The sequence below is a fragment of the Eutrigla gurnardus genome, assembly GCF_963514095.1.
Source record: "Eutrigla gurnardus genome assembly, chromosome: 7".
Taxonomy (NCBI): Eukaryota; Metazoa; Chordata; class Actinopteri; order Perciformes; family Triglidae; genus Eutrigla; species Eutrigla gurnardus.
In genome coordinates this window covers 24,573,237-24,601,031 of record NC_139921.1, presented here as the reverse complement: position 1 = coordinate 24,601,031, position 27,795 = coordinate 24,573,237, and the positions used below count along the sequence as shown (strand labels likewise).

At 43.0% G+C, this 27,795-nt stretch overlaps 3 protein-coding genes across 8 annotated transcripts in view; 1 reads left to right on the top strand and 2 right to left on the bottom strand.

Annotated features, from left to right (window-relative positions):
• sptb (spectrin, beta, erythrocytic) overlaps positions 1 to 8,321 on the top strand; it is a 37,702-nt gene extending 29,381 nt beyond the window's left edge. For all 3 annotated transcript variants that reach the window (XM_084013157.1, XM_084013158.1, XM_084013156.1), the window contains 4 exons: positions 6,500 to 6,747; positions 7,225 to 7,398; positions 7,564 to 7,606; positions 7,914 to 8,321. In XM_084013157.1, the coding sequence (XP_083869283.1) occupies positions 6,500 to 6,747; positions 7,225 to 7,398; positions 7,564 to 7,606; positions 7,914 to 8,114 (666 nt within the window). In that variant the 3' untranslated portion in view covers positions 8,115 to 8,321. The remainder of the gene's footprint in view (positions 1 to 6,499; positions 6,748 to 7,224; positions 7,399 to 7,563; positions 7,607 to 7,913) is intronic.
• Positions 8,322 to 11,458: 3,137 nt separating this feature from the next.
• snap23.1 (synaptosome associated protein 23.1) lies at positions 11,459 to 22,245 on the bottom strand. 4 transcript variants are annotated; one of them, XR_014597405.1, is made up of 9 exons: positions 21,934 to 22,091; positions 19,179 to 19,293; positions 16,920 to 16,961; positions 16,521 to 16,569; positions 15,549 to 15,666; positions 14,264 to 14,437; positions 14,024 to 14,168; positions 11,985 to 12,123; positions 11,459 to 11,949 (listed from the first exon to the last, which is right to left on the bottom strand). XR_014597405.1 is itself a non-coding variant. In XM_084013167.1 (9 exons), coding segments are annotated over exons 1-8 (708 nt in total). In that variant the 5' UTR covers positions 21,936 to 22,091; the 3' UTR covers positions 11,459 to 11,993; positions 12,032 to 12,060. The 4 variants fall into 4 exon arrangements, 3 of the variants coding, with proteins under 3 accessions (XP_083869293.1, XP_083869294.1, XP_083869292.1); XM_084013167.1 differs by having other exon boundaries at positions 11,459 to 11,993; positions 12,032 to 12,123; XM_084013168.1 differs by lacking the exon at positions 21,934 to 22,091 and adding an exon at positions 22,110 to 22,245 and having other exon boundaries at positions 11,459 to 12,123.
• A 4,635-nt stretch (positions 22,246 to 26,880) lies between these two features.
• Positions 26,881 to 27,795, bottom strand: part of efna2a (ephrin-A2a) — a gene marked incomplete at its 5' end in the record, with an annotated part of 47,541 nt that continues 46,626 nt past the window's right edge. Inside the window, one exon of the mRNA XM_084013286.1 lies at positions 26,881 to 27,748. Coding sequence (XP_083869412.1) covers positions 27,621 to 27,748 — 128 coding nt within the window. The 3' untranslated portion in view covers positions 26,881 to 27,620. The remainder of the gene's footprint in view (positions 27,749 to 27,795) is intronic.

Genomic DNA, 27,795 nt, shown 5'->3' with positions numbered 1-27,795 from the left:
TAGGCGCGTCAAGCGAGATGAGCGATTTTTATGCCTTTTTAACAATTTTAAATATTTTTTTATGAATATATGCTGACTGACTTTTTCGTGAATTTTCGACGTGCTATAGACTTTTTTTTGGGGGGTGGGGGGGAATATGACTAAGCCTTTTTATAACTATTTTGCACTCACTACACTCAGATTTTGATTGACACGCGATATAGAAGCATATGTTAGGACTTTTACATCATTTTTACAACATTTTATGAATTTTGTCGATTTTTCACTTTTTTTTCGACATGCTATAGTATGACTTTTTTTTTCCCTGAAAAAATTGATCATGGCTTTTTATGGCTGTTTTGGACTCACTACACTGAGACTAGGCGCGTCAAGCGAGATGAGCGATTTTTATGCCTTTTTAACAATTTTAAATATTTTTTTATGAATATATGCTGACTGACTTTTTCGTGAATTTTCGACGTGCTATAGACTTTTTTTTGGGGGGTGGGGGGGAATATGACTAAGCCTTTTTATAACTATTTTGCACTCACTACACTCAGATTTTGATTGACACGCGATATAGAAGCATATGTCAGGACTTTTACATCATTTTTACAACATTTTATGAATTTTGTCGATTTTTCACTTTTTTTTCGACATGCTATAGTATGACTTTTTTTTTTCCCTGAAAAAGTTGACCATGGCTTTTTATGGCTGTTTTGGACTCACTACACTGAGACTAGGCGCGTCAAGCGAGATGAGCGATTTTTATGCCTTTTTAACTATTTTAAATATTTTTTTATGAATATATGCTGACTGACTTTTTCGTGAATTTTCGACGTGCTATAGACTTTTTTTTGGGGGGTGGGGGGGAATATGACTAAGCCTTTTTATAACTATTTTGCACTCACTACACTCAGATTTTGATTGACACGCGATATAGAAGCATATGTCAGGACTTTTACATCATTTTTACAACATTTTATGAATTTTGTCGATTTTTCACTTTTTTTTCGACATGCTATAGTATGACTTTTTTTTTCCCTGAAAAAGTTGACCATGGCTTTTTATGGCTGTTTTGGACTCACTACACTGAGACTAGGCGCGTCAAGCGAGATGAGCGATTTTTATGCCTTTTTAACAATTTTAAATATTTTTTTATGAATATATGCTGACTGACTTTTTCGTGAATTTTCGACGTGCTATAGACTTTTTTTTGGGGGGTGGGGGGGAATATGACTAAGCCTTTTTATAACTATTTTGCACTCACTACACTCAGATTTTGATTGATACGCGATATAGAAGCATATGTTAGGACTTTTACATCATTTTTACAACATTTTATGAATTTTGTCGATTTTTCACTTTTTTTTCGACATGCTATAGTATGACTTTTTTTTTCCCTGAAAAAATTGATCATGGCTTTTTATGGCTGTTTTGGACTCACTACACTGAGACTAGGCGCGTCAAGCGAGATGAGCGATTTTTATGCCTTTTTAACAATTTTAAATATTTTTTTATGAATATATCCTGACTGACTTTTTCGTGAATTTTCGACGTGCTATAGACTTTTTTTTGGGGGGTGGGGGGGAATATGACTAAGCCTTTTTATAACTATTTTGCACTCACTACACTCAGATTTTGATTGACACGCGATATAGAAGCATATGTTAGGACTTTTACATCATTTTTACAACATTTTATGAATTTTGTCGATTTTTCACTTTTTTTTCGACATGCTATAGTATGACTTTTTTTTTCCCTGAAAAAGTTGACCATGGCTTTTTATGGCTGTTTTGGACTCACTACACTGAGACTAGGCGCGTCAAGCGAGATGAGCGATTTTTATGCCTTTTTAACAATTTTAAATATTTTTTTATGAATATATGCTGACTGACTTTTTCGTGAATTTTCGACGTGCTATAGACTTTTTTTTGGGGGGTGGGGGGGAATATGACTAAGCCTTTTTATAACTATTTTGCACTCACTACACTCAGATTTTGATTGACACGCGATATAGAAGCATATGTTAGGACTTTTACATCATTTTTACAACATTTTATGAATTTTGTCGATTTTTCACTTTTTTTTCGACATGCTATAGTATGACTTTTTTTTTCCCTGAAAAAATTGATCATGGCTTTTTATGGCTGTTTTGGACTCACTACACTGAGACTAGGCGCGTCAAGCGAGATGAGCGATTTTTATGCCTTTTTAACAATTTTAAATATTTTTTTATGAATATATGCTGACTGACTTTTTCGTGAATTTTCGACATGCCTGCATGACCTTTTTTTAACAATATGATCAAGGCTTTTTTTTTTAAAGATTATTTTCTTGCATAGACACCTTTGTATTTAGCGGTGGATAGAGAGGAAACATGGGAGAGAGAGGGGGATGTGACATGTATCAAAGGATCTCCAGCCAGGATTCGAACCTGAGGCTGCTGCATATAAATGTAAATGGTCTCATTTATATAGCGCTTTTCTCCAAAGCGCTTTACAGTAATGACTGACATTCACGCACACATTCACACGCTGACGGCGGAGTCAACCACGCAGGGCGACAGCCAGCTCATCAGGAGCAATTGGGGTGAGGTGTCTTGCTCAGGGACACCAGGCACTCAGCTAGGAGGAGCCGGGGATCGAACCGGCAATCTTCCGGTTGCCAGTCCAACGCTCCACCTCCTGAGCTAAACCCCCCTGCATATATGCAGACATGGGTAAATGGCATGCACTCTAACCACTCAACCACCTGCCTGCCATGAATAAGCCTTTTTATGACTGTTTTGGACTCACTACACTCAGATTTTGATTGACACGCGATATAGAAGCATATGTTAGGACTTTTACATCATTTTTACAACATTTTATGAATTTTGTCGATTTTTCACTTTTTTTTCGACATGCTATAGTATGACTTTTTTTTTCCCTGAAAAAATTGATCATGGCTTTTTATGGCTGTTTTGGACTCACTACACTGAGACTAGGCGCGTCAAGCGAGATGAGCGATTTTTATGCCTTTTTAACTATTTTAAATATTTTTTTATGAATATATCCTGACTGACTTTTTCGTGAATTTTCGACGTGCTATAGACTTTTTTTTGGGGGGTGGGGGGGAATATGACTAAGCCTTTTTATAACTATTTTGCACTCACTACACTCAGATTTTGATTGACACGCGATATAGAAGCATATGTTAGGACTTTTACATCATTTTTACAACATTTTATGAATTTTGTCGATTTTTCACTTTTTTTTCGACATGCTATAGTATGACTTTTTTTTTCCCTGAAAAAGTTGACCATGGCTTTTTATGGCTGTTTTGGACTCACTACACTGAGACTAGGCGCGTCAAGCGAGATGAGCGATTTTTATGCCTTTTTAACAATTTTAAATATTTTTTTATGAATATATGCTGACTGACTTTTTCGTGAATTTTCGACGTGCTATAGACTTTTTTTGGGGGGGTGGGGGGGAATATGACTAAGCCTTTTTATAACTATTTTGCACTCACTACACTCAGATTTTGATTGACACGCGATATAGAAGCATATGTTAGGACTTTTACATCATTTTTACAACATTTTATGAATTTTGTCGATTTTTCACTTTTTTTTCGACATGCTATAGTATGACTTTTTTTTTCCCTGAAAAAGTTGACCATGGCTTTTTATGGCTGTTTTGGACTCACTACACTGAGACTAGGCGCGTCAAGCGAGATGAGCGATTTTTATGCCTTTTTAACAATTTTAAATATTTTTTTATGAATATATGCTGACTGACTTTTTCGTGAATTTTCGACGTGCTATAGACTTTTTTTTGGGGGGTGGGGGGGAATATGACTAAGCCTTTTTATAACTATTTTGCACTCACTACACTCAGATTTTGATTGACACGCGATATAGAAGCATATGTTAGGACTTTTACATCATTTTTACAACATTTTATGAATTTTGTCGATTTTTCACTTTTTTTTCGACATGCTATAGTATGACTTTTTTTTTCCCTGAAAAAATTGATCATGGCTTTTTATGGCTGTTTTGGACTCACTACACTGAGACTAGGCGCGTCAAGCGAGATGAGCGATTTTTATGCCTTTTTAACAATTTTAAATATTTTTTTATGAATATATGCTGACTGACTTTTTCGTGAATTTTCGACGTGCTATAGACTTTTTTTTGGGGGGTGGGGGGGAATATGACTAAGCCTTTTTATAACTATTTTGCACTCACTACACTCAGATTTTGATTGACACGCGATATAGAAGCATATGTTAGGACTTTTACATCATTTTTACAACATTTTATGAATTTTGTCGATTTTTCACTTTTTTTTCGACATGCTATAGTATGACTTTTTTTTTCCCTGAAAAAGTTGACCATGGCTTTTTATGGCTGTTTTGGACTCACTACACTGAGACTAGGCGCGTCAAGCGAGATGAGCGATTTTTATGCCTTTTTAACAATTTTAAATATTTTTTTATGAATATATGCTGACTGACTTTTTCGTGAATTTTCGACGTTCTATAGACTTTTTTTTGGGGGGTGGGGGGGAATATGACTAAGCCTTTTTATAACTATTTTGCACTCACTACACTCAGATTTTGATTGACACGCGATATAGAAGCATATGTTAGGACTTTTACATCATTTTTACAACATTTTATGAATTTTGTCGATTTTTCACTTTTTTTTCGACATGCTATAGTATGACTTTTTTTTTCCCTGAAAAAATTGATCATGGCTTTTTATGGCTGTTTTGGACTCACTACACTGAGACTAGGCGCGTCAAGCGAGATGAGCGATTTTTATGCCTTTTTAACAATTTTAAATATTTTTTTATGAATATATGCTGACTGACTTTTTCGTGAATTTTCGACGTGCTATAGACTTTTTTTTGGGGGGTGGGGGGGAATATGACTAAGCCTTTTTATAACTATTTTGCACTCACTACACTCAGATTTTGATTGACACGCGATATAGAAGCATATGTTAGGACTTTTACATCATTTTTACAACATTTTATGAATTTTGTCGATTTTTCACTTTTTTTTCGACATGCTATAGTATGACTTTTTTTTTCCCTGAAAAAATTGATCATGGCTTTTTATAGCTGTTTTGGACTCACTACACTGAGACTAGGCGCGTCAAGCGAGATGAGCGATTTTTATGCCTTTTTAACAATTTTAAATATTTTTTTATGAATATATGCTGACTGACTTTTTCGTGAATTTTCGACATGCCTGCATGACCTTTTTTTAACAATATGATCAAGGCTTTTTTTTTTTAAGATTATTTTCTTGCATAGACACCTTTGTATTTAGCGGTGGATAGAGAGGAAACATGGGAGAGAGAGGGGGATGTGACATGTATCAAAGGATCTCCAGCCAGGATTCGAACCTGAGGCTGCTGCATATAAATGTAAATGGTCTCATTTATATAGCGCTTTTCTCCAAAGCGCTTTACAGTAATGACTGACATTCACGCACACATTCACACGCTGACGGCGGAGTCAACCACGCAGGGCGACAGCCAGCTCATCAGGAGCAATTGGGGTGAGGTGTCTTGCTCAGGGACACCAGGCACTCAGCTAGGAGGAGCCGGGGATCGAACCGGCAATCTTCCAGTTGCCAGTCCAACGCTCCACCTCCTGAGCTAAACCCCCCTGCATATATGCAGACATGGGTAAATGGCATGCACTCTAACCACTCAACCACCTGCCTGCCATGAATAAGCCTTTTTATGACTGTTTTGGACTCACTACACTCAGATTTTGATTGACACGCGATATAGAAGCATATGTTAGGACTTTTACATCATTTTTACAACATTTTATGAATTTTGTCGATTTTTCACTTTTTTTTCGACATGCTATAGTATGACTTTTTTTTTCCCTGAAAAAATTGATCATGGCTTTTTATGGCTGTTTTGGACTCACTACACTGAGACTAGGCGCGTCAAGCGAGATGAGCGATTTTTATGCCTTTTTAACAATTTTAAATATTTTTTCATGAATATATGCTGACTGACTTTTTCGTGAATTTTCGACGTGCTATAGACTTTTTTTTGGGGGGGGGGGAATATGACTAAGCCTTTTTATAACTATTTTGCACTCACTACACTCAGATTTTGATTGACACGCGATATAGAAGCATATGTTAGGACTTTTACATCATTTTTACAACATTTTATGAATTTTGTCGATTTTTCACTACACAGATCAGTGACAGTTGTCATCGCAGCTGCCTGAATGCCGTTACGACGTGACGTGGTGCTGCTGTTGAACTCCGCACTTTTCTTGGTTATTTTGTTGTTGTTTTTTTCTTGGTGGTTTTATGGTAGGGCTAACGGTAGGGCTGACACAATTCTTGATGGGGCTATAGCCCAACCAAGCCCCTCCCTGGCGCCGCCACTGGTCCTGTTACTCATGAAAAGAAAGAATCAGGCTTTCTTCTATATCTTACTAACCTGCTATCAAACATGATGAATTATCAAACATCTACTGTGTCACTCTTCCAGTCTGGTTCTGGAGCCGTCGAGCCCAGTTCAGGTCTGCTGGAGGAGACAGCCGGTGACTCCACAGCGCCCCTAGTGTCAGAAATGAAAGAGAGTGGTTCTCTGGAGCCGGAAGCCTCTGTGGTCTCCAAAGAACCAGAACGGGCTGCCACCATGCCCATGGAGACCCTCCGAGCCCAGACCGTGCTGCAGGAGGGCATGCTGGGCCGCAAACACGACGTGGAAGGTTCCGGAAAGAAGGCTTCAAACAGGTAGATAACAGGAACAAGACCAGCGGGTGGTGTCTGCATTCTTCAGCCCCTTCTTTAGCCCCCTAACACATAATATACTAATATACTTATAATATACATAATATATTATACTATACTATTATTATATTATAACATAGTCCTAATATCACTAAGTTCTCTGGTTATGTCACACACACACACACACACACACACACACACACACACACACACACACACACACACACACACACACTGGTACAGTCCTTTTTTAATGAATAAAAAACATGGAAAACAGAGTTAGTAAAATGTGTTCCGTTTCAGTCATTTTTCATTTTTGTGTATAAAATTCAGAAAAACCAGAAACGTTGAGCATCTAGTTCATCTAGAAGATGATGACATCATTTTAAGACCATTGTCTCGCAATTGGGATTCCGTTTAATCCATCTCTGCATTATTGCTGGAAATGAGCGACATTTAAGCCCCTCCCCTTCCTGTCAGGTCATGGAACAGCCTGTACTGTGTGCTGAAGCCGGGTCAGCTCTCGGCCTACAAGGACGCCAAGAGCTGTGGCCACGGGGCGACGTTTCACGGCGAGGACCCGCTGACCCTGAGGGACGCCGGCTGGGAGATCCTCACCAACTACAAGAAGAAGAAGCACGTCTGCAAACTCCGGTGAGTCCCTGGGTTTCCTGTCCTCTTTCTAGTTGGGAAGTATGATTTTATGGATTCGATTGATTTGAACACATTTGTGGGGAAACTTGTTTAGCCTTGATGTTACTCTGAAGTTCAAATTAGACGTCTAATATAATGAGTGTTAACTTCCTTCCCCTCTCGCAGCCTTGGAGACGGCAGTGAATATTTGTTCCAGTGTAAAGACGAGGTGAGTTCTTTCTTTTAAACATGAAGAACAGCTTTGCACCGATCACGCGAGCCTGAACGTTGTGGACTTTGTTGTGAGACAGACCGTCCATATTTGATTTGATAAGCCTTCCGTGTGTCACGTCTGCCCGTCTAAGTCATTTCTGTTTCACCACTCGTACGCTTTATTGAACATAACAATTGACCTTTGACCACCAAACGGCAAATTTAAATCCTAATGGGCCGACGGACGGCGGCTTGAGGCAGAAACACACGCCGCTCCTCTGCAGGTGGACTCCGTTGTCAGCCTGGTCTGTGTTTGATTCCAGGAGGAGCTCCAGCGCTGGAGCCGGGCCATGGAGAAGGCCGTTCAGCCCCTGGCAGCGGAGGAGGCGTCGGGGCCCTCGGGGGCCTCGGGGGCCAAAGCCTCCAGCCTGCCTCCCCCCTCCTCCTCCACGGCCCCCCCCGAGCCCAGCGCTGCCAAGAAAGACAAGGAGAAGAAGTTCGGTCGCTTTGCCAAGAAGAAGTGAAAGGAAATGTGAAGGCCATTGGAGGGGAGGGGGGAGGGGGGTTGCCATGGCAACCTGCTAAGAGAAGGTAGTATTTGTGTACAATCAGTCAAAGAGAGCTTTTTAAATCACTAGATTTTTTTATATTATTTTGCAAGAATGAGCATAAATATCGTAGTTTAGGTTGAAGACATCACTGGTGTTTCTTTTTCTTTGTGTTCTTTTTTTTAACAAACAATTAAAAGCACAGGAATGCTCCTTCACACTCAACCAAAGAATGTTTGTAAAACTCTTCTTCTGTTGCTTTTCGCTCGTTTGCTTTTCTATGGCATGCTGGGAAATATCCGAACATGAAGGAGTACGTGGATTATTCTGATTATTCTGCCTTATACCAATGGTTGTGAACTGTAATACTGTGCCGTTTGGATCAATAATAGAACCAGAGTGACTTTTAACGGGCTGTTCAAAGCGCACACACACACACACACACACACACACACACACACACACACACACACACACACACACACACACACACACACACACACACACACACACACACACCACACACACACCAAGTGTGACTGCAGGCATGCAAAGAAATGCTCTATGCACTGTGAAGAGTTTAAACTGGTCACATGATCAGTCCCGAGACGTGGTCGTGGGTATTTCTGTGAACTTGAAATATATTCACCACTTGTGTATTGAACGCTAAATTTCATATATATTCATTACCATAGATACATATACAGTATAAATATATATATATCTCTACAGATGCATGAAGTATGTTTTCCCTTTGTTTGATACGGTGCTATTGTGATATTCTTGAACCTCGAGTCAAGACCAAACTTGACCTCTAATTCGTCGTCAGCCTTGGCATACAGTATGGAAATGTATCCGTAGATCTGAGGGGAGTTTCATAAGAACGTCTTATTGTGAAAAGCTCGACTTTAATGAGCCTGATAACGAACTGATAAATCCTCCAGTCGAGCCTGGTTTACCTTAAAAACGCACTGATGGCATTCATTCACAACGAAGTCATGTGAAGGCCAAACTGGGACTGGGCCACTGCCAGACTCACCTTAATTTAGTTGATGTAATCAATTCTTTTATGGGTTCAAGTCCTGTGGGAGTAATGTCAACTTTATTTCTATAATAACGGCTAAAATCAATGATTCAGCCTGAGGAGGAGAGCGATGTGACATTTATTTAAACCCATATTTACTAATTAAGTGAGCCTGATTTAACTGCAGCTTCATGAAACGCCCCTCTGATCTCACACACGTACATTTTATTTACCACGAATGTTGAGCGTCGCATCAAATCAAAGCCAGGTGCTCTAGTTAAAGGGCCTGGACCGTTACGGTACCAGACAGCGTGGAGGACGAGCTGTGGGTCGATGAGTCTCGACCACCAAACACCAGGACGCCGTTTATCTTCACGTGAATGTAGGGAGGAAGACGGAGTTTGGTACCTTTCAGACATAAAGCCATTACAGATAATGGATATAATCCATATCTGCATACAGGGGACAGTTGTCACACACTCTCCCACTGCCGTCTTGCCTTGTACTGGCTCCGACCCGGGACTAATCCAACTCAAGTGACCTCAGAAAGGATGGAGGTCAGGTGGAGGAGGATAATGCGGTAGCATCGTGATGATTTCTGTCCAGATTTAGATTCACAGAAACAAACATTGATCTTCTAAACTGAAAATAAAGATGTTTATTATGTTTTTTCTCCAGAGGCCAGAAGGATATCACTTCTATGCTTCTAGAACCAGAAAATTTCTGTTACAAACCTGGAAACCTCCATCACATGTGCTGCGTCTTGTTTTGATTGGTCACTATAGCAACAGTAAGATTCCGACACTACGTCACCTCCGTCCACAGCGTTGAGTCGTCCACTCCCTCCTTCTGTTCGCTGGTTTTAATCTGCGTTTTGTACTCTCTAGCCTGTAAATAACACAGCAAGTGTCGAATACATTTTGAGAGAATAAACTTTGAAATAACCTCCTGGAACGAGACAGTTTGGGTTCATTTACAGATATCTTAACTCTTTTGTAGTTCATGTCCACAGATGCACCTTTGTAAAGACTCCTTTATAATTGTTGATAGATTGAAAATGTCCAATAAAATTATTTTCAGAATAGATTTATTGAATACAGACAATATGACAGAGGCATTTTTTTTTTTTTTAAACTTTGTTGAACAGTCAACTGTTAAACTAATTTCAGATAAAAACACGAGCTGCATATGAAGATATTCAAAATAAATCGCCGAATAAACAGCCTGGAGACGACGAGTCGACTAATTAGATCAGCTGACGAGGACGAGCACTTATAGCAACAAAGCCCTGAATAACAGTTCAATCTTTACAGACAGGTGAACGCTGCAGCGCGGCACACAGACGATCACCCGTCTTCAAAACGCCAGAAGAAGCACGAGAGAGAGATATCCGTCAGCTATAGAAGATATTAACTTTATCATGAGCCAGATTCCCAGCGGGGGGGCCGAGCCGGGACGTATTCTGCTTCCACGTTTAAACATCATTCACATGCTTCAGCATCTCTGCAGACAGTCATGCCTCAGCCTAACGTCTCCGATATGATGAATAACCTGCAGCTCTGCTGAGAGGAGCGGCGGCTGTTACAACACAACCGTGGATCATCAATAAAAGGCACGGACGGTTCTTCAATCTGACATTTCTAAATATGTTCATGTCTTTAACTTTATGCTCATTATGATAAAAACTCCCCAAAGACCCAGTGAGCATGAGAAACGTGTTTCAGGACATTTGTTTTCATACTTTTACAGACAAATTATCAAATTGGAGGCAATTACATTTTCCGTATATTAGCAGAGTTACTGGAAAACTCCACTCGGTTCCATAAATCTCTATGAACCAGAGGATGACAGGAAAGAAGGATGGAAACAGACGAGCAGAAAAGGTCATTCATGGAAACAGCTCCAACATATTTCAGTATTTACAGTGAAAAACCAGAAGAGACACCAAATATGAAGTCCAGCAATCCACCGATGAAGTTATGGTTCTTCGGTTCACATATTCAGTAAATAAACTGGTTAACGAGATGCATACTGACCCTCCTTCACATTTGAAGGACAAGTGACGACGAAGTATATATTACATTTAAACACCGGCCAACATTCTCTCGCTAATAGTTACAACGTTGACTTCTTAGTCACAGAGTTAAAACACACCATTTAATTGCTCTCATTCAGGGGTAGGGGCTCTGAGTTCCAGCATGAAAGGATTAGCATGACTCGCTCAAAGCACGACTTTTAACTACGAACTCGCTTTTTTTCCCAATCGCAAAACGGCACAAATGACATGAGAACAAAGTGTTCAAAACAACTTTATTCACAAGCCATTTCTGCTCGACGACAGGTAATTAAATAAGCACATCTCAAAATAATACAATCAACTAAATTACACATTGAACCAATAAGATTTGATGTTTTCTGATTAGACGACACGCAACTGTGTGACGCGTTCATTAACGCGGTGCTGCAGATCACTAATAGATCACTAACGCGGTGCTGCAGATCACTAATAGATCACTAAAGGCATTTGACTTTGACTTTGAGAGAGAAAGCAGCCGAGCGGTGAATGATGACATATGATACGATACAACAGGCCTGGTACATATCTGGTACATATCTGGTTTGGACCAGCAGTGACAGACGGGATTCACTTCCTCTTTGGTGACGTTTTGTTGCTGCTTCTCAAAGAACAGAAAGACTACATGTAGGAATGTGTCAAACATGGTGGCTAGTTTCTAAAGGTTTATGTATTATAATTACAACTCGATGCAGTAGAAGGCTAGCACACTGCTGGAAAGGTGTGTGTGTGTGAGTGTGTGTGCTACGTGTGTGTGTGTGTGTGTGTGTGTGTGTGTGTGTGTGTGTGTGTGCGAGGACAGAGGCTCCAGGTTGATGGATCGTCTACTTGAGGAGCTTGTTGGCTCTCTGGTTGGCCTCATCAATACGATGCTTGTTCATGTCCGCCTGAAAGAAAAAACAAATCCATGAAAACTTGAAAAAAAATAATAAAAAAGGCTGAATATTTGAACAGCGAACCCGTTTCACAATTTATTTCCTTCACATTCCCAACAAAAACATGGAGGTTCCCTGTGGAGCACGAGTGCTGTTGAGGCTTTTGATGAGTGGTTGCCTTGTATGGAGGTGGCCAATGGTTTGACACTATTCCACAGACCTACAGGTGGCGCTAATGCACCGAGATGAGCAGCAGCAGCAGCAGCAGCTATGCAGCTTTAACGGATTTAACAGGGTGGTTGGTTTGGTGAGGACCGGCACATTCAGTTAGCCTTCCTCGCCGTAAACAGGAGTGAATTATTGGATGAAGAGTTTCCCGTCTTCTGTAATTACCTTTTAATATTTACACCCAACCTGTTCCTGACTAATCAGGTCTAATGCTTTTCAATAAGAACCTGCAGGTTTATCAAGACATGCCATCGTTAAATGTATTATTTCACGACAAACTTAAACCTGAATTCATTAAACACGGTTCTATTAAGGGGGTATTTAATTCCAGATCTCATCTAGCCTTGTATCGGGTTTAAAAGATTCAATGTGTTGCCACGGGTGTTTTCTGGAGTCTAATGAGGACGTCTGAGTTTATTTTGCTTACATTTGGGGTCCGACACTCATGTACTCGTAAAACGACTCTGTTTAGACACCACTAAGGCAACGTGATGTTGACCCCTCATCAGTTGTGCTAATAAGTTGCTCAGCTGCAACAATAACCTGAAGCACAAACAGGTAAAACTCCATCTGTTACCGCCAGCTGCAGCGTGTGGAACAGACAAGTCTAGTAGATCTCTTCATGTAGCTGTGAGGCCGTCAGCTGTCTGTCTGCAACAACCTGCCTGCCAACGCGCTGGAAGCCCTTCATAACGGTGAAGTCAGCAGTAATAGAAGACCCTTGGAGTGTCCGTGTCCTGCTCGTCTGCCATCTGATCATTTAAGATCTTTAAAGTGAAGCCCTGAAGGGAGACGCACTAAGGGCCTGTCCACACGAAAACGTTTCAGTGCGTAAACGCAGAAGTCTTGTGCGTTTCGCCCTGCCGTCCACACGAATCCGGCGTTTCCGCGGCGTGAAAACAAACTTTTTTGAAACCAGCTCTCAGGGTGGAAAAGAAAAAAACGACACCCCTCCGTTTCGGGATCGTTTTCGTGTGGACGACGAAAACGAATACGCTGACGTCATCTCCCCGCTCCTCGACCCGCGAGCCTGACTTCTTCCCCCGCGACGTCTCTTAACAACAATGGCGGCCTCCGTGCTCGTAGCAGATATTCTGCTCGTCTGTACGACGGCGTATCAGGGCCACTGTATGAAAAACAAACGGAGCCGAGAGAGGGGGGCGATATTCCGGGAAAAAAGCTACTTTATTATGATGCTAACAAACAACCGCTAGCTAACTTCCCATGAATGTAGGCATTTATTTGTCTAATTAATCCATCCCAACGTGTGACAACGCCTCGTCACGGTCCTTAGGGTGACGGCTGTTGATGCTTATTGTTGGTTTTATTTATACGGGACAAATTGTCATCTTATGGGTGTTTATTGATCGGGTGGTCGGGCGGAGATTAGAAGTAACTCTCACGTGTTGCCATAGCAACGGCAAACATCCGGTCAAGCTCCGTCTCTTCTTCTGCGTTTTTGTAGCAGAAACAGCGCCGCATAAGGGCCTGGAATATGTACTACAGCGCACTGAGTCGTTTTCAGTGGATTCGTCTGGACGCGGATTTTCTTGAAACGACGGCAAGGCAAAACGGAGAAAAAAAGTTTGTTTTGCTTTGTGTGTACGGGGCCTGAAGGTGGGCCGTTCTTCTTTAACCAACGAGCTGCTGCTTTCAACGATAACGATCTACATGACGCCGTTACCTTTTCGTTGATGTTGTCGATCTGCTTGTTCTGCTTGTCGATCTCCGCCCCCATGTCCTGAGCCATGTTTTTCAGGTTGCCGATGATGCCGCCCACTGCAGTCAGGTTGTCCTCCATCTCATCCTCACGCGCATCGTTGGTTATCCTGCGGGTGTTCAGTCATCTCGTCTCCATCACCATTTACAACTATACAGATCGTGGTACAGGATTGTGAAGGAGGACAAAGGAAGAGCGGCCCACCTCTTGATGTAGGGGCCCGAGGGGGCGCCGCTGTTCACCTGGGCAGCCTGGCCGTTACGAACACCTGAAGGCTGCCTTGAAACCACGTTCGGGCCGTTGGGGTCCTCTCGGGGGTCGCCTCCTCCGAGCCCCCAGGTACGCTTGTATTTAGAGTCATGCTCGATAGACGACACCCTGGGAAAGCAGGAAGTCAATAGAAAACGGGACATTCAGGTGTGAATGAAACCTGGAAGGAGAACTTCAACCTAATAGACTTCTAAATAAAAAGGTTTAGAGGCTACGATGTTTCCGACTGGTAAAGGAGTTAAAAACACCCCCTACCTTATCTTATGGTACTCATCAAAGAATCCTCTTCTCCAGTGTGAAAGCATTTAGGGGAGATTGTTTTCCCATGTTTAGAAGCAGATAAGATCTTACTACACACACACACACACACACACACACACACACACACACACACACACACACACACACACACACACACACACACACACACACACACACACACACACACACACACACACACACACACACACACACACACACACACACACACACACACACACACACACACACACAGATTTGTTTCTGATGGAGGGGGTAACGTACGCTCATGTTCCCTTCTCATCAGTACTTGTGACCATAAAATGCACATTTGCCAAACAAATATGCATCGTCTTCTCAGAGGTCATGGTGTGTTCATGTGGACTCGAACAGGCAGATCACATTTGTTTATCCCAATCAACCCCATGATAATAGAGTGCGGATGGAGAGGCTGCCAGTCCCTCCAGGTTTTATTCCCATTCCAATGTTACTTAACAGAAACCCAGGACTCTTCCCGGATAATAGGTTTGAAAAAAGGCCACCAATCTGGCATGGCAGACGTCTCTAAAGACCGCAATACCCATGACCACCAGCTGTTTTTACTGCTCCAATCCAAGAAGGTGGAGAATTCAAAAGGCTTTCTTGTTGCAGAACGAAACACGGCATCGCAGCTGCTGAACTCCTCCAAAATCTGACCAAGCATCATTAAGTTTTATCAGCACCATAATATTTAACAGCTGCTCCATCCGTCAGTCATCTGTCTGCAGGAAAGCCTGAAGTAACGCCTCCCTGTTTTACACCATATATGAACATTAAACATAAAATATATGAACACAAACCATTATGTTACCCAGCTTTCTCGCCTGTTTGCTCTTTAACTCCAACAGTCATTGCTGTGAAGTTCAGTAATAAATCATTCTAAACATGTAGAAGGAGAGGAGAGAGTGATGCGTTCAGGTACCGGTCACATGGGCAGACGCAGAGGCCACAACACTTGGAGAGGTCCGTCAGGTTCTTCTCAGCCAGCCTCATGTCCTGGTTGATCTGGTCCATGCCCTCGTCCACACGCTTCAGCTGCTCTGAAGCACACACACACAAACACACACACACACACACACACTTCAGACTCTATACTTCTATATCCAGGCTCATCTTACAGCGATGACGGTACATTTCACAGCTATCACATAAACGGTCGGGGGGGACGCCACTCGTGAAGATTAAACACGGCGATGTTATTTTAGCCGGCTCAGAGTTTGAGTGGAAGAAGCTGAGAGGAGGTGAATCCCTCCTCCCCATGTGTTTGCTATGTGTAATGCACCTTTAATGATCCCTGTGAGGATTCCTGAACTGGGTCAATAACTGGGTCACTGCAGCAGCAACGTGAAAACAAAAAAAGAAGATAAGAAAAAAGAACATAATACACATTTCTAAAACAGGAAACACATACCTCGGACATAAACAATAAAAATATATAACATAGCAGATTTGTCTGAGGACCGTTAACACCGTAGTCTGGTGCACCGATATTCCAGGATATTACTATACGGTTACTTCCAGGACCAAATGTGTCCCCGCTGCTCAGGAAGAGCTGCTGCTGTCCTGGATCTGTGTTATTACTGAACACTACCAGGCTGCACACAGGGAGGTCCCAACACTTTACTAGAAATATGCTTCTTTGGCAGAACATGTTTGTCCTTGAACGTTCTGTATTGCAGACACCATTTAGAGCTTCCATGTATAATCCTGACAGCATCACAACATGGATCCCTAATCTCCTCTCTAAACGTCTCTCAGACGCCATGATGTAGAAGTGTATTTTAGAGTGCGATAGCATTCATGTGATTCATTGTCTTCACACCCAAAACGTCCCTGGTTGCCATCGGCAACGACAACATGTGGAAACACGAACATCGTAGTTTTATCTGCTCACCTCCTTGCTGGTCCAACATCACCATGGTGTTAACGCCAGTCTGTTTGCTCTGAAAAACACAGGAGACACACATTCAGACCCCATGGAAATAACACACGCACGTACTTAGAATGAATATTTAATATTCAGGGCTGGATACATTTATGAGAAATCAAGATATTGGTGTTTATTAATAACTGAAGAAGCCATCTACTCGTAATAGTGTGACCTTTTTTGTTCTAAACATTCATTTAATCTCATATTAATACTGTTTTACCTCTAATACTGTGAGGTAAACGGATAAATGAAAACTTTTAACAACCAGGTCGGGGGTGAAATAAAACCCACATGGATCGGCTTTCTGGCCATAAAAAAAAACAGCTCAGTGTAAAAGAGCCAAGCAAATGGTCAACATCTCACCTCCTCTGCCATCTGCAGCATCCTCCGTGTGCTTTCCAGCGACTGTGGAGGAAAAGGTTGATTAAAAACAATAAAAAAAAAAAGACGCCAAATAGCAACAACCAACATAACATCTATGCACAGGTTGCAGGTATCTGATGTCAGTCTGGTATTTCAGTCAGAAGAAACACTTAATCTGTGGACATGGCAGCTCCAGAGGGCCATCTGACATCAATTACACCATTACACGGTATGGATACAGTATGGATATGGATGTGGGACACGGCTGCACTGTTCCCGGTACTAAAATCTAATTGTGTCTAATTGAACATGGGAACGGCCGACAGAAACACAGAAACACAGAGACGGAGAGGTGATGCCAACTGGAATGTCGTCGGTTCAGTTGGTCTCTATTAATAGTAAGAGCTGTACAGAGAGCAGAGCATCCAGAGAGGACACGACTCCCACTGTAAGCATCACTAATTAACTGGTAACGACAGAGACCGGGACCCCGGTCCTCATCCTGAATACATTCATCAGTGAGTTGAGAAACAGACAGATATTTGAAATGGAGACAATGGCGTGGGATTTTATCATGTTTGGGATTAATCCAATAGAAAGTTAGGTGAGATGCATGCAGGTACATGTGTTAATTAACCCCACACAAACACAAACACACACTACGGGTAATCATTGGCTAGAAGACTGTTTAGGAAGCATTTAAATCGCTTTGACACGATGTGTGTGGAAGCCATTTTAACTGCTCCTCGTTGTAAAACAGCTGTTAGACTTCCTAAACAATCAGAGTCCGAGGTTTCCCGACACGTTGCCACGTTTCAGGAATGAGTGGTTACCAAAGTGTGAGGCAGCATTAGTGGACGGACCCTCCCAGACCCCGTCTACCATCTGATAGTCACCCAGGCAGCAGGAAAGGAAGTAAGAAAGAGAAACATCGTAGATCAAGTCAGAAAGCACACAGAGAGAAAACAAGACACATGATTAATACAGTCACACTGACAGGAAGGTAGAGTTAGTAAAGTTCATTAGCCTCGTCACAGATACATGATCAGATCATGATCGAGCCCTGAGTGCTGATGAAACCATCATCTCCTGATTATAAAACGCTCCGATATAGCCGACAACATTCAAACTGGAAACCACCGAGGGGGGGAAGGAGCCATCGGGCTCAATGGGGCGGAAAGCTTCACACACTTTCTATTAACGCTTCACTTAATAATCAACTGTGATCTAATTCATCTAATTAACCACCTTCTGCTTCTTCACTGCTACAGTATATTTAACCTACCCCCCCCAATGGTGCTTTTTATAGCACGTCTTTAACGTGCTTATGGCTAAAATTAGTATTTAATAATGACAAATCATGATGATCTTAAATGACAGTTAATTACACTCATAGACAATTACAAAATCAAATGTTACATTCGTTTGATAGAATGAATGTAACCATTAAAAGGAATACTTCATAGTTTCATGTCTTTTTTCCCCCCCAGTTTCCAGTGTTTATGCTAAGCTAGGCTAACTTCCTGCTGGCTGTAGCGGCCGATGTGGCGTACAGACATGCTGCTGGTGTTGAAGCTCCCATCTTACTAAGGAAGCAAGTGTCACACTATCCTTGAAGGCGTTTCGTTCTCAGCCTGCAGCTTTTCTTTGGGTTCGCTTCAGTTTGAACAGTTTTGCATCCCAAAGGAATCCAATGTGCCGACTGTTTGTAAAGCATTAGCATGCACGTATTCATCATTTTGTCATGAATTAAGTGAGACGCCACCCAAAACCTCCCTGTGTGTCATAGTCAGCTGAAATGGGATAAATAATGGTTTTCACAGGCGGACACTTGATTTCATGGGGGTGTCATTTTTAAATAACACTTAAAAGTCATATACAGTGAATTGTTTGATTTTTAATCTTTTGTTTTGACTAATAGACTCTCTAGCTTGGCATTGATGAATCGAATGTGTATCAGTTGGTGCCAAAATACATAATTCTTCTAGGAAAAGTCCAAGAGAGTTATTTAAAACATTTTTCAGACATTTACTGACCCTGACCATAACGTGCTACTGGAAAAATCCCTCAACAAATCATCCATATAAACTGACCAAAACCTGCTCCGTTTGTTGCAAATATTCACAGATTTTCATCAAGTTCGGCATTTTATGTTGAAGCATTTTGGTCGGAATATCCCTTTAAGGAAGTTTCATACTCACAATGACAGTAAAGTGTGTGTGTGTGTGTGTGTGTGTGTGTGTGTGTGTGTGTGCGTACCTCGTCAGTCACTTGGTTGGCCTTCATGGTGATCTGTTCCACAGACATATCTTCCATGTTGCTGCTGACCGGTTTGGAGGCTCCCCCCGTGGCACCGAGCTCAATGTTCTGTGGCCTGGAAGAGAGGCAGAGTTCAAAGGTCACATCGGAGGGCATGAATTATAATCGGTGAGGGCTACTATAAAAAAAACTATATTCTATCACCACACACAACATGTTGATTCCAGTTAACAATACGTTGAGCAACTAATTGGTTGACTAACAATGCCATTGACCATTTTATTATGGCCAACAGAAACTGAATTTTGCAAAAGAAGATTGCAAAAACGTGACCCCATACATGTTTCAAGATAAACATGCAGATCAGAAACAGAAGGTTTCTAAATGACCTCTTCAGCACAAACGGTGCAACGTTATTGTTCTGGTGAACGCATGTCCAATATTCATCTTTTCAGACGTTTGACCTGACCAACTCCAGAGGGAAACATCTGGCTTTCTGATTCACGTTAGGTACTTCAGGGTCACTGTGTCAATGCCTCACGCTACATCACTACAGCACAGCACTCCTCAGGGCTCAAAGCTGGATCATAGTCCTTCAGTGTGAACCCTTAAATATGGAGAGCAAACATCGGTGTGTTCATGTCACGTGGCGAGGGAAGGAGGAGGCTCTTTAATGCTCCTGGACGTGTGTTGGCATCACATACTACAGAAGGCTACAAATCTATTTCAGTGATGAAGCTAAACGGGCTTATTGTCGTCGATGACAACAATGAAAGAACAGGGGTGAGGAGGCTGTGAAATCAAAATCACGTGACTGGAAGAAACACCTGACCAAAGTTTACTACAACAAAACTTGATTTAGTCATAAAAGATGTTGAAATACAATAAAACAGAACGGCGGTGACAGACTTTACCTGCTGAAACAATTTTATAAATTTTATAATAAGCCGTTTCCACGTGAAAAAATAAATACATTCCCTCAATGATAAACACTGTGTGCTTAGGCAGCGTCAGTTACTGAATCACATAAAAAAGGCTTCGGTTATACAACTGATCTCATGTGACTTCCTGAACATGAACTCCCACAGCTAATCACACTTAAGTGACGTCCTGATGAGACGCTCCGTGTTCAGATTAAAACTCTGTTTTCAGGAGTTTGCACAACATGTAGAGCAGGATGTCAGGAGGAGTCACTGAGGAGCGTTGGCAGGAACTGGTGATCGTTGAGGCCCATACATCCAACATTTTCAGTTTATGTTACAGTAGATAAAGCACTGAGAAGAGGATCGGACCCCCCATGAAGGTGATCCACGCTGAGGATCATTCTGATCACAACTGGAGCTCGGCTACCTTGCAGAAGGGCTATAACAACATCAGATTTGTGCATGACGTGCCCTTCGGACTCCCAGGATGCACTGGGGTGACCTGTGTGATGGCAGCCGGACAGACTTCGGGCCTACAAGGTAACACGGGACGATGTTAAGTAAAAAAGTTCAGCTTTAATCACTCTGAAGGACAGAGCCGGTTAGCCATGAACACTTTCCAGCGATGCCATTCAGGAAGCAGCTTCTCTTCCTCTCCTGCCGTCGTCCTCTTCCTCTTTAACAGTTCAAGTTTTTCCAAATAAACCCCGTCTTTAACGTTCAAACCTGCAGCAACTAAACATCCTGCGATAAAAAGACAGGAGAGAAATGGATGCTCTGCTTGGCAGACAGTCCACAGGATTTAACGGTGTTGACTCTGCATGTTTTTTTAAAAGAGGGCACCGGGGCAGTTGGTTCACACACTTGGTTTTCTGACTTGGCAGGATGCGAGTTTAGCTGAACACTGAAGGACGATACATTCACACACATTACTCCCTTCTGAAATAGCAAGCCGGGACACGAGCAGATGAACATGAACACCAAACGATCAATGGACCTGCATGGCTGGATATTGATTTGTCCTCACGACAGGGTAAATAATTGAGCTTCACAGCTACAAGAACCACCATAACATGCCCACATGACATATTCATGTTGCAGGGCCGTGGTGTCTAACACACCAGCTACAAGAACTACCATAACATGCCCACATGACATATTCATGTTGCAGGGCCGTGGTGTCTAACAGCTACAGGGAAGCGGTTCTGGTTTTTCCACCCAAACCTGTTCCTCCAGATTCATCCACCACACAGAGATTTTCTTATTGCCATCATGTCATGTTCCAACGCGCCTTCATTATCTTCGTACTTAAATATTTATACATTTATAGAATAAATAAAGATCTTTCATCATTCGTCACGCTTTATTTTGAAAGGGCTTATTATGCAGGGTGACCCATGCTGACCAACAGCAACCAGCAAGAAGGTAAATGACGTCACGGTGTCAAAGACAAAACCTAAACAGTGACCTTTGACATCATCTCAGGGGAAAACAGGCGGAGGACGCGCGCGCGCGCGCGCACACACACACACACACACACACACACACACACACACACACACACACACACACACCTCGGAGTTTCCGGTGTTCTGTTAAAAGTCATCAAACACGTGACTTATCTCGAAAGCAGGAGGTTTAAAAGCCTAAACTTCACGAGGGTCTCACACACACAGGTGACGTCACGTTGATTGGGGAAGAAACGACCGTTTTAAAAGCCCGAAAACACCCGGAACACCCGCCCAGAGAAACACCTCCAAACTCCACTAAAGACTCGAACCGAACCAGAACCGCCCCGAACACCCTGTTAAAGCAGAGTTTAGTTGCCTTACATTGTCGGAAGCGTCGCAGCAATGTTGTAAAGACCGCGGTCCGTGGGCAACTCGCTAGCTTCCGTGCTAGTTGTTGGCTAGTTAGCTAGTTCCGCTTCCCTGTCAACTATCAGCGGACACAAACAAACAGCTGTTAAAGAGGAGGAGACATATTTATCCGAGGAGTCGGTACTCACAGTTTCACCTCCTCGTTCTAAAAAAAACGGCCTCGTTACTCCTCCTTCTGCACAGGTGTGTGAACTCGGCGCAGCAACTTCTGGATTCCTTCACTGGTTTCTCCGTCGAACCGTCCGAAGCGTGTCGGTTGGTGCGTTTACGGCCCCTCGGAAATATCGCGGTTCCGCGGATGACGTACCCTCAGGCGCGTCACTAGCAGGAAAAGTAGTAAGAAAACAAGGAGAAATACATACCGAGCATTTTAAATGTTACCTCAAGTAGTCACAAAGCAAGGTGGCTCCTGCCAACGTGTTAATTATAGGCCTATATTATAATTATTAGTGATGGATTACAGCATTTTCACCCTACTTTATATCATGTTGTGTATGTAAAATCCTAATAGACAAAATAACTGGTGGGTTTGCAGTCATATAAATGTAAATAAGTAAAACGCATTTGAGTTAAATGCCATTGAATCGCTTGGTAGGAAAACAATTCACATGGTAACACGTATATTTATATTTTTCATACATACATTTTCTCTATCTTTCGTAACATTCATTAACTGTGTTGGCAACCAGATTAGTCGGGGGAAACATTTAATCCTGAGCCCTGTGACGTCCCTTACTTTGAGCAGCTGTATCTCAAACTGAAGTTCTCAGAGGAAGGAGCTTTCTAGCAGCACTTGAACGCGGCGCATGATGGTGCGCATGTCCTGTCATATGACTCCAGAGAAGAAGAGGCGCTGCTCATTTCCCCCACATGAGTGCAGCATTTACCCTCCACCCGGACCCCCCCCCCCCCCCCCCCCCCCTCCCCTCCATGACGACACACTGCTGGATATGTTTCATAGTGTTTCTGAGATATGCTCTGAAATCTGAGCCTCTAGCATTGGATCTGCTGTGTAATTCCCCAACTTTTATGGTTTAAACCACAAAAGCCTGTTCAAGGTGACTGCAAAAGACAGCGGGCAGAGTGCCAGCCAACATATCAACTGACAATCCCCCCCCCCCCCCCCCCTCTCTGTCTAACAGCTAAATATCCCCCTGGTTGGGTCTGAACACCTACATGCTGGACATTTCTGCAGCAACTCCTTGTTTTGCACCAGAGATGCTCCAGAGCCGCCCTCTCCGAGCGGCCCACGGCGGCTGCATGGTGCCCAGCTCTCTGCCCATGTATCTTTTATAGAGTCTACATAGTATGCATAATTCAGCAATAACACACGGCCCATCTGGACTCCTGTGCATGGGCGTGTGTGGTCCATAGTTCACTTTTCTCGATGTGCACTTTCACCATTTCACGCCACATCCAACAGGGCTTGAAGAAGGGAGAATGAGCATTTCCTCTGTAATTACAGTTAAAGTTGAGTGTGAGTGTGTTTGACAGTGTGTGTGTGTGTGTGTGTGTGTGAGAGAGAGAGCAAGGAAGGAAAGAAAGAATAGAAAGTCGTGAGAGAGCGAGAGACAGATTAAGTGAATGTGTAATAGTGACTACAGATGGCACGTTCAGGATCAGGCTCTTTCATCATGCCGTTCCTCATTAATAGAGATGGGAGCGCTGCCCTAATTCCATAATTCCTAAATCATGCCAGTTAGCTGAGAACGAGGAAATACAAGTACATGGCGGAGAGGAGAATAGATTAGCCTACAGTGAGAAACCAACAGAAGAGATAAAAAGGAGGCAAAGAAAGGAGAGGGGTCGCCATCTGCATCTCCTGGCGTTCCTTTCTGGTTGTTGCCAAAACCAACATCATGTAGGCCAAATGTATTCTCGCCAATTATTCTCCCACATGCACGTCAGCCAATGAAAATAGCAGAAACAATCAAGTGATTAATAAGAATTAGAAAGGAATACATGGGATTATAGTAGTGTGTGTGTGTGTGTGTGATCACCAGTTTCCCATGATTTCAAGGAGCACATCTGTTCAGTTCTGGCTGCGTTCCAGTCGGATCACACATCTCCGTTTCCTTCACCAGGATTGAGACATGGCAGGTTTCCTCGCTTCATCGAGCTTAATTTTACGTTCATTCCGCGGGTACCTGATACTCGTCAGGACAAAGAATTGGCTGACCAAGCGTGCGTTTCTATATTGGGAGATAATTTAATTCCCTCGTCTCCTTTTCACTGGAATCTACTCGTTCTGCGTTTGAATTGGGCTCTCATATGAAGCAATTTGATGGAAACCAGAGACATCGATAGCCATTAGGCCGCTTTGCGCAGGAGGGCCAAACATGGCAGGCCGAGGGCTCATCTATTATTCATACACCTCAGTTTTCCCTAAAAACAAGGTTTCTGATATTCTTTTTGCACCACGCGGCCAAAAGAGGCAGCCAGTGGTTTCAGATAACGCTTTAAAACAAGCCTGATGAATGTTTCAAGACGGCAGCGGCCATACGAGCCCGACGGGGTCTGATGTCCACGTGTCTGTCCACGTTCTGGAGAAAACATTCCATATCCTCTTCTTCTTCTCCTTCTTTTAGACATATTTATATTTAGACCTCACCAGCATGTAATGGTTTCATGTGCAAGGACACTTGCATTCTGTGGCAAAAAAAAAATATATATCATCATCAAAATGTATGAAGGTTATAATATAGAAATCCTGTTTTTTTTATTTTTTATTTGGGCCTCAAACATTTATTGAAATGAAACCATGTGAGAAGTTTTAACCTTATTTCCAGGTAGTCGACAGAAGAAAATACATATACAAGCACCTTTCTGTCCACTACGGTTATGCAAATAAAATAAACAGCTGGTGGCACCACTACGGTTATGCAAATAAAATAAACAGCTGGTGGCACCAATGTTCACGTCGGAGCCATTAAAACATTGCAGAAGAAAACGGCGTATTATCCATAATACAACGGTTCCACCTCAGCCAAGCATATAACATTTTTTTTGTGATTCTTTTTAATGCGCATAAAGTGTTTTTATACTAAAACCTGAAAAGAAACTGGTGACTACAGCTATAAAATATATTAAGTGGAGTAAAAACTACAATAAGTCCCTCCAAAATGTATAGGCATAGAATTATAAAGTAGCAGGAGGTACTCCAGTGGGGTACAAATACATGAGAACTGTACAGAAGTACTTGAGTAAATGCACTTGGCCCTGCTGTAAAGCTGATGGAAACCAGAGAGGAAAGGCTATCTAGCATCCAGCCTCGTGTTGTCAGCACTTCGGATGAGCTGTCACATCTCTGAGGGAGGAACAGCTGAAGATGGAGCGGCTGATTTCATCTGAATAATTTCATGCCTTGACAGGCAGAGCTCAACGTCCAACACTTTGACGTCACACAGAATCATAGACTGAGCAGAATCAAGACCCAGGTGCAGTCGAAATACCAGAAAGCAATCATAAAAATAGTGAAAATTAATTCACATTTCCACCGAATGAAAACCCACTCAATTGGCTTGTTTCCGAGTAGACAAAAAGACAATCTTTATTGTGTGTTTCTCTCCTTGCTCTGACTTTGTGTTTACTTTGACAGACTGACTTTAATGACCGCGGTCAGCTCCCACCAAGAACAAAAAAAAAAAAACACCACAGAAAGAAAGGAGACGAACTCATACATGACGCTCAGACCTGGAGGCATCCTACCAACTACCAACCATGATCACAAACCGGAGAAGATAACGACATGGACAGCATCAGTGGAGTAGAAGAAGAGACACTTCCACAGGCTAACCCATCACTGCTTCCCACACAGGAGTCATTACAGTGAGTTTAAATGCTACAAAAATAAGATCAAACAGGAAGTGCTTCCCCATGTGTGTGTGTGTGTGTGTGTGTGTGCATGCCATGTCTTTGTAAATATCTAGATCTGCATCTGCTTTTTTACATGTCTGAATGTGTGTGTATCTGTACACTGGTCATCATGTGTGTGTGTGTGTGTGTGTGTGTGTGTGTGTTCACAGTGCTTACTCATCATGTTCCCTCTCCAACATTAAAGAAGTCCCGGTCGCCCCCCCCCACTCTCTGATCCCGTTATAGTCCATGAACGAGGATCCGTCCCGTTATCAAAGACTGCATGTGTGTGTGTGTGTGTGTGTGTGCATGCGCATGTGTGTTTTTGTGATGCTACCACACACACCTCCGCCTCATTGGCTGCGGTCTCTGGACTTCCCCCGTGTTGGTTTAACCCTCAGACCCGGGACCAGCTCCAGTCACTGTTAAAGTCCTTAGTGATCTGGTCTGGGCTCTGATGGCTGATCTCCAGTCAGTTTCAGCCCGCGGGTCCATTCATCTCCCGGCCCGAGCTAATCCATCAACGACTGAACGCCAGACAGGAGAATCCGTGCGAGGAGAGAGGCTGAATTTCCCTTCTGATGTCTGAAAAAAGTCTCAGGGAGAGCAAGAGAGCGGCAGCTTCTTCTTCTTCTTCTTTTTTCTCTGATTTTCCCCCATGAAAAAATATATCATCATTACAAACGAGATTGATCTGAAGGTTTCACAGTGGTCATGCAACTTTGAGTGTCGTCCTGTTCATCCTTACTCCCCCCCCCCCAGTCCGAGAGAAGGTCCTGGAAGTGACCACGTCGTAATAATACAGAGAGACAGAGGTGGGTGACCGGTGGTACATTCATACATGAGAACGTCACGGTTCAGTCACCGACCCGCTGACCTTAGACAGTGCTGGAGACGCCTGCTGGCCAGGCCGTGATAAATGCTTGTTTAGAAACATGAAGAAGACAGAACACACCCCACCTGCAAATATACACCTCACCCAACCCACCCAGAACCCCCCCCCCCCCCCCCCCCACACACACACACCCTCCCATCAAACAGCCTATGATTATACTTGTCATTAGAATGTGATATCTTAGCTGCTCATACAAAAAACAAAAAACAAACTGTAGGATTTTTATATCACATTGCTGTGAATCTACACCGGGTCTGAAAATATCAACACATATATAACATTACATTTCCCATACGGCCCGATGGATTTAAATCTGCTTTGTTTTCCCTTTCTGTACTGGCCGGGTCACCTTCCTCCTCCTCCTCCTCCTCCTCCGTTCTTCTCCATGCAGCTGGAACTGGTCCAGGTAGCATAGAACTCCAATTACAATGCAAGCTTGGACACTTTCAATTCTAGGTTCCACGACGGGATAGCAATGTGAGGAAAATCCAATTTTTGTGCATCCAGGCCTATCGCTTAATGCATCCTGCCGTGATTGGATGATAGGAACTGCACTGGAACGACAAGTTTAATCATAGCCGCGGCTACATCTACCCCATCAGTGGCCGAGAGTCAATAGACAAATCAAAAGGACCCTGATATGAGTGCAGAGACATTTCCCTCGTGTTCTTTCAACTTCCCAGACAGCCTCTCAGCCAGGCCTGGGAACGGTGTCCGTGGCCGGGCCGCGGGGTGGTTGGTGGTCGTATAGAGGTGGAGGTGGAATGGGGGAGGAGGGGGTGGGGGGGGGGCGGAGACACAGGGCTTCCCTGAGGGGTGGTGGATTAAGAGGGACAGCCAGCCCAACCCAGCGACCCTGGGTGGGAACTCCAGGAGGAGGGGAGAGGGCTCACAGCCAGGAGGAGAGTCCCGGGAGCAGGGAAGCCAGGACGGCCAACAGGACCACGGACCCCCCCGGCCTCCAGCACGGACCTCCGTCAGTCAGGAAGGGCTCTGGAGAATCATATCCCGACCCATCTGGAAGGGAAGAAGAGAGAGGCGACAAAACATCTGACCTGAGAGGG

What these genes read in the sequence shown, in the direction of transcription:
- snap23.1 (XM_084013166.1), bottom strand. An exon ending in TGCGTCTGCCCATGTGACCG is followed by an intron (nt 14,438 to 15,548) that starts GTACCTGAACGC and finishes CTGCTTTCCCAG; the next exon opens with GGTGTCGTCTATCGAGCATG. An exon ending in TCGGGCCCCTACATCAAGAG is followed by an intron (nt 14,169 to 14,263) that starts GTGGGCCGCTCT and finishes GAACACCCGCAG; the next exon opens with GATAACCAACGATGCGCGTG.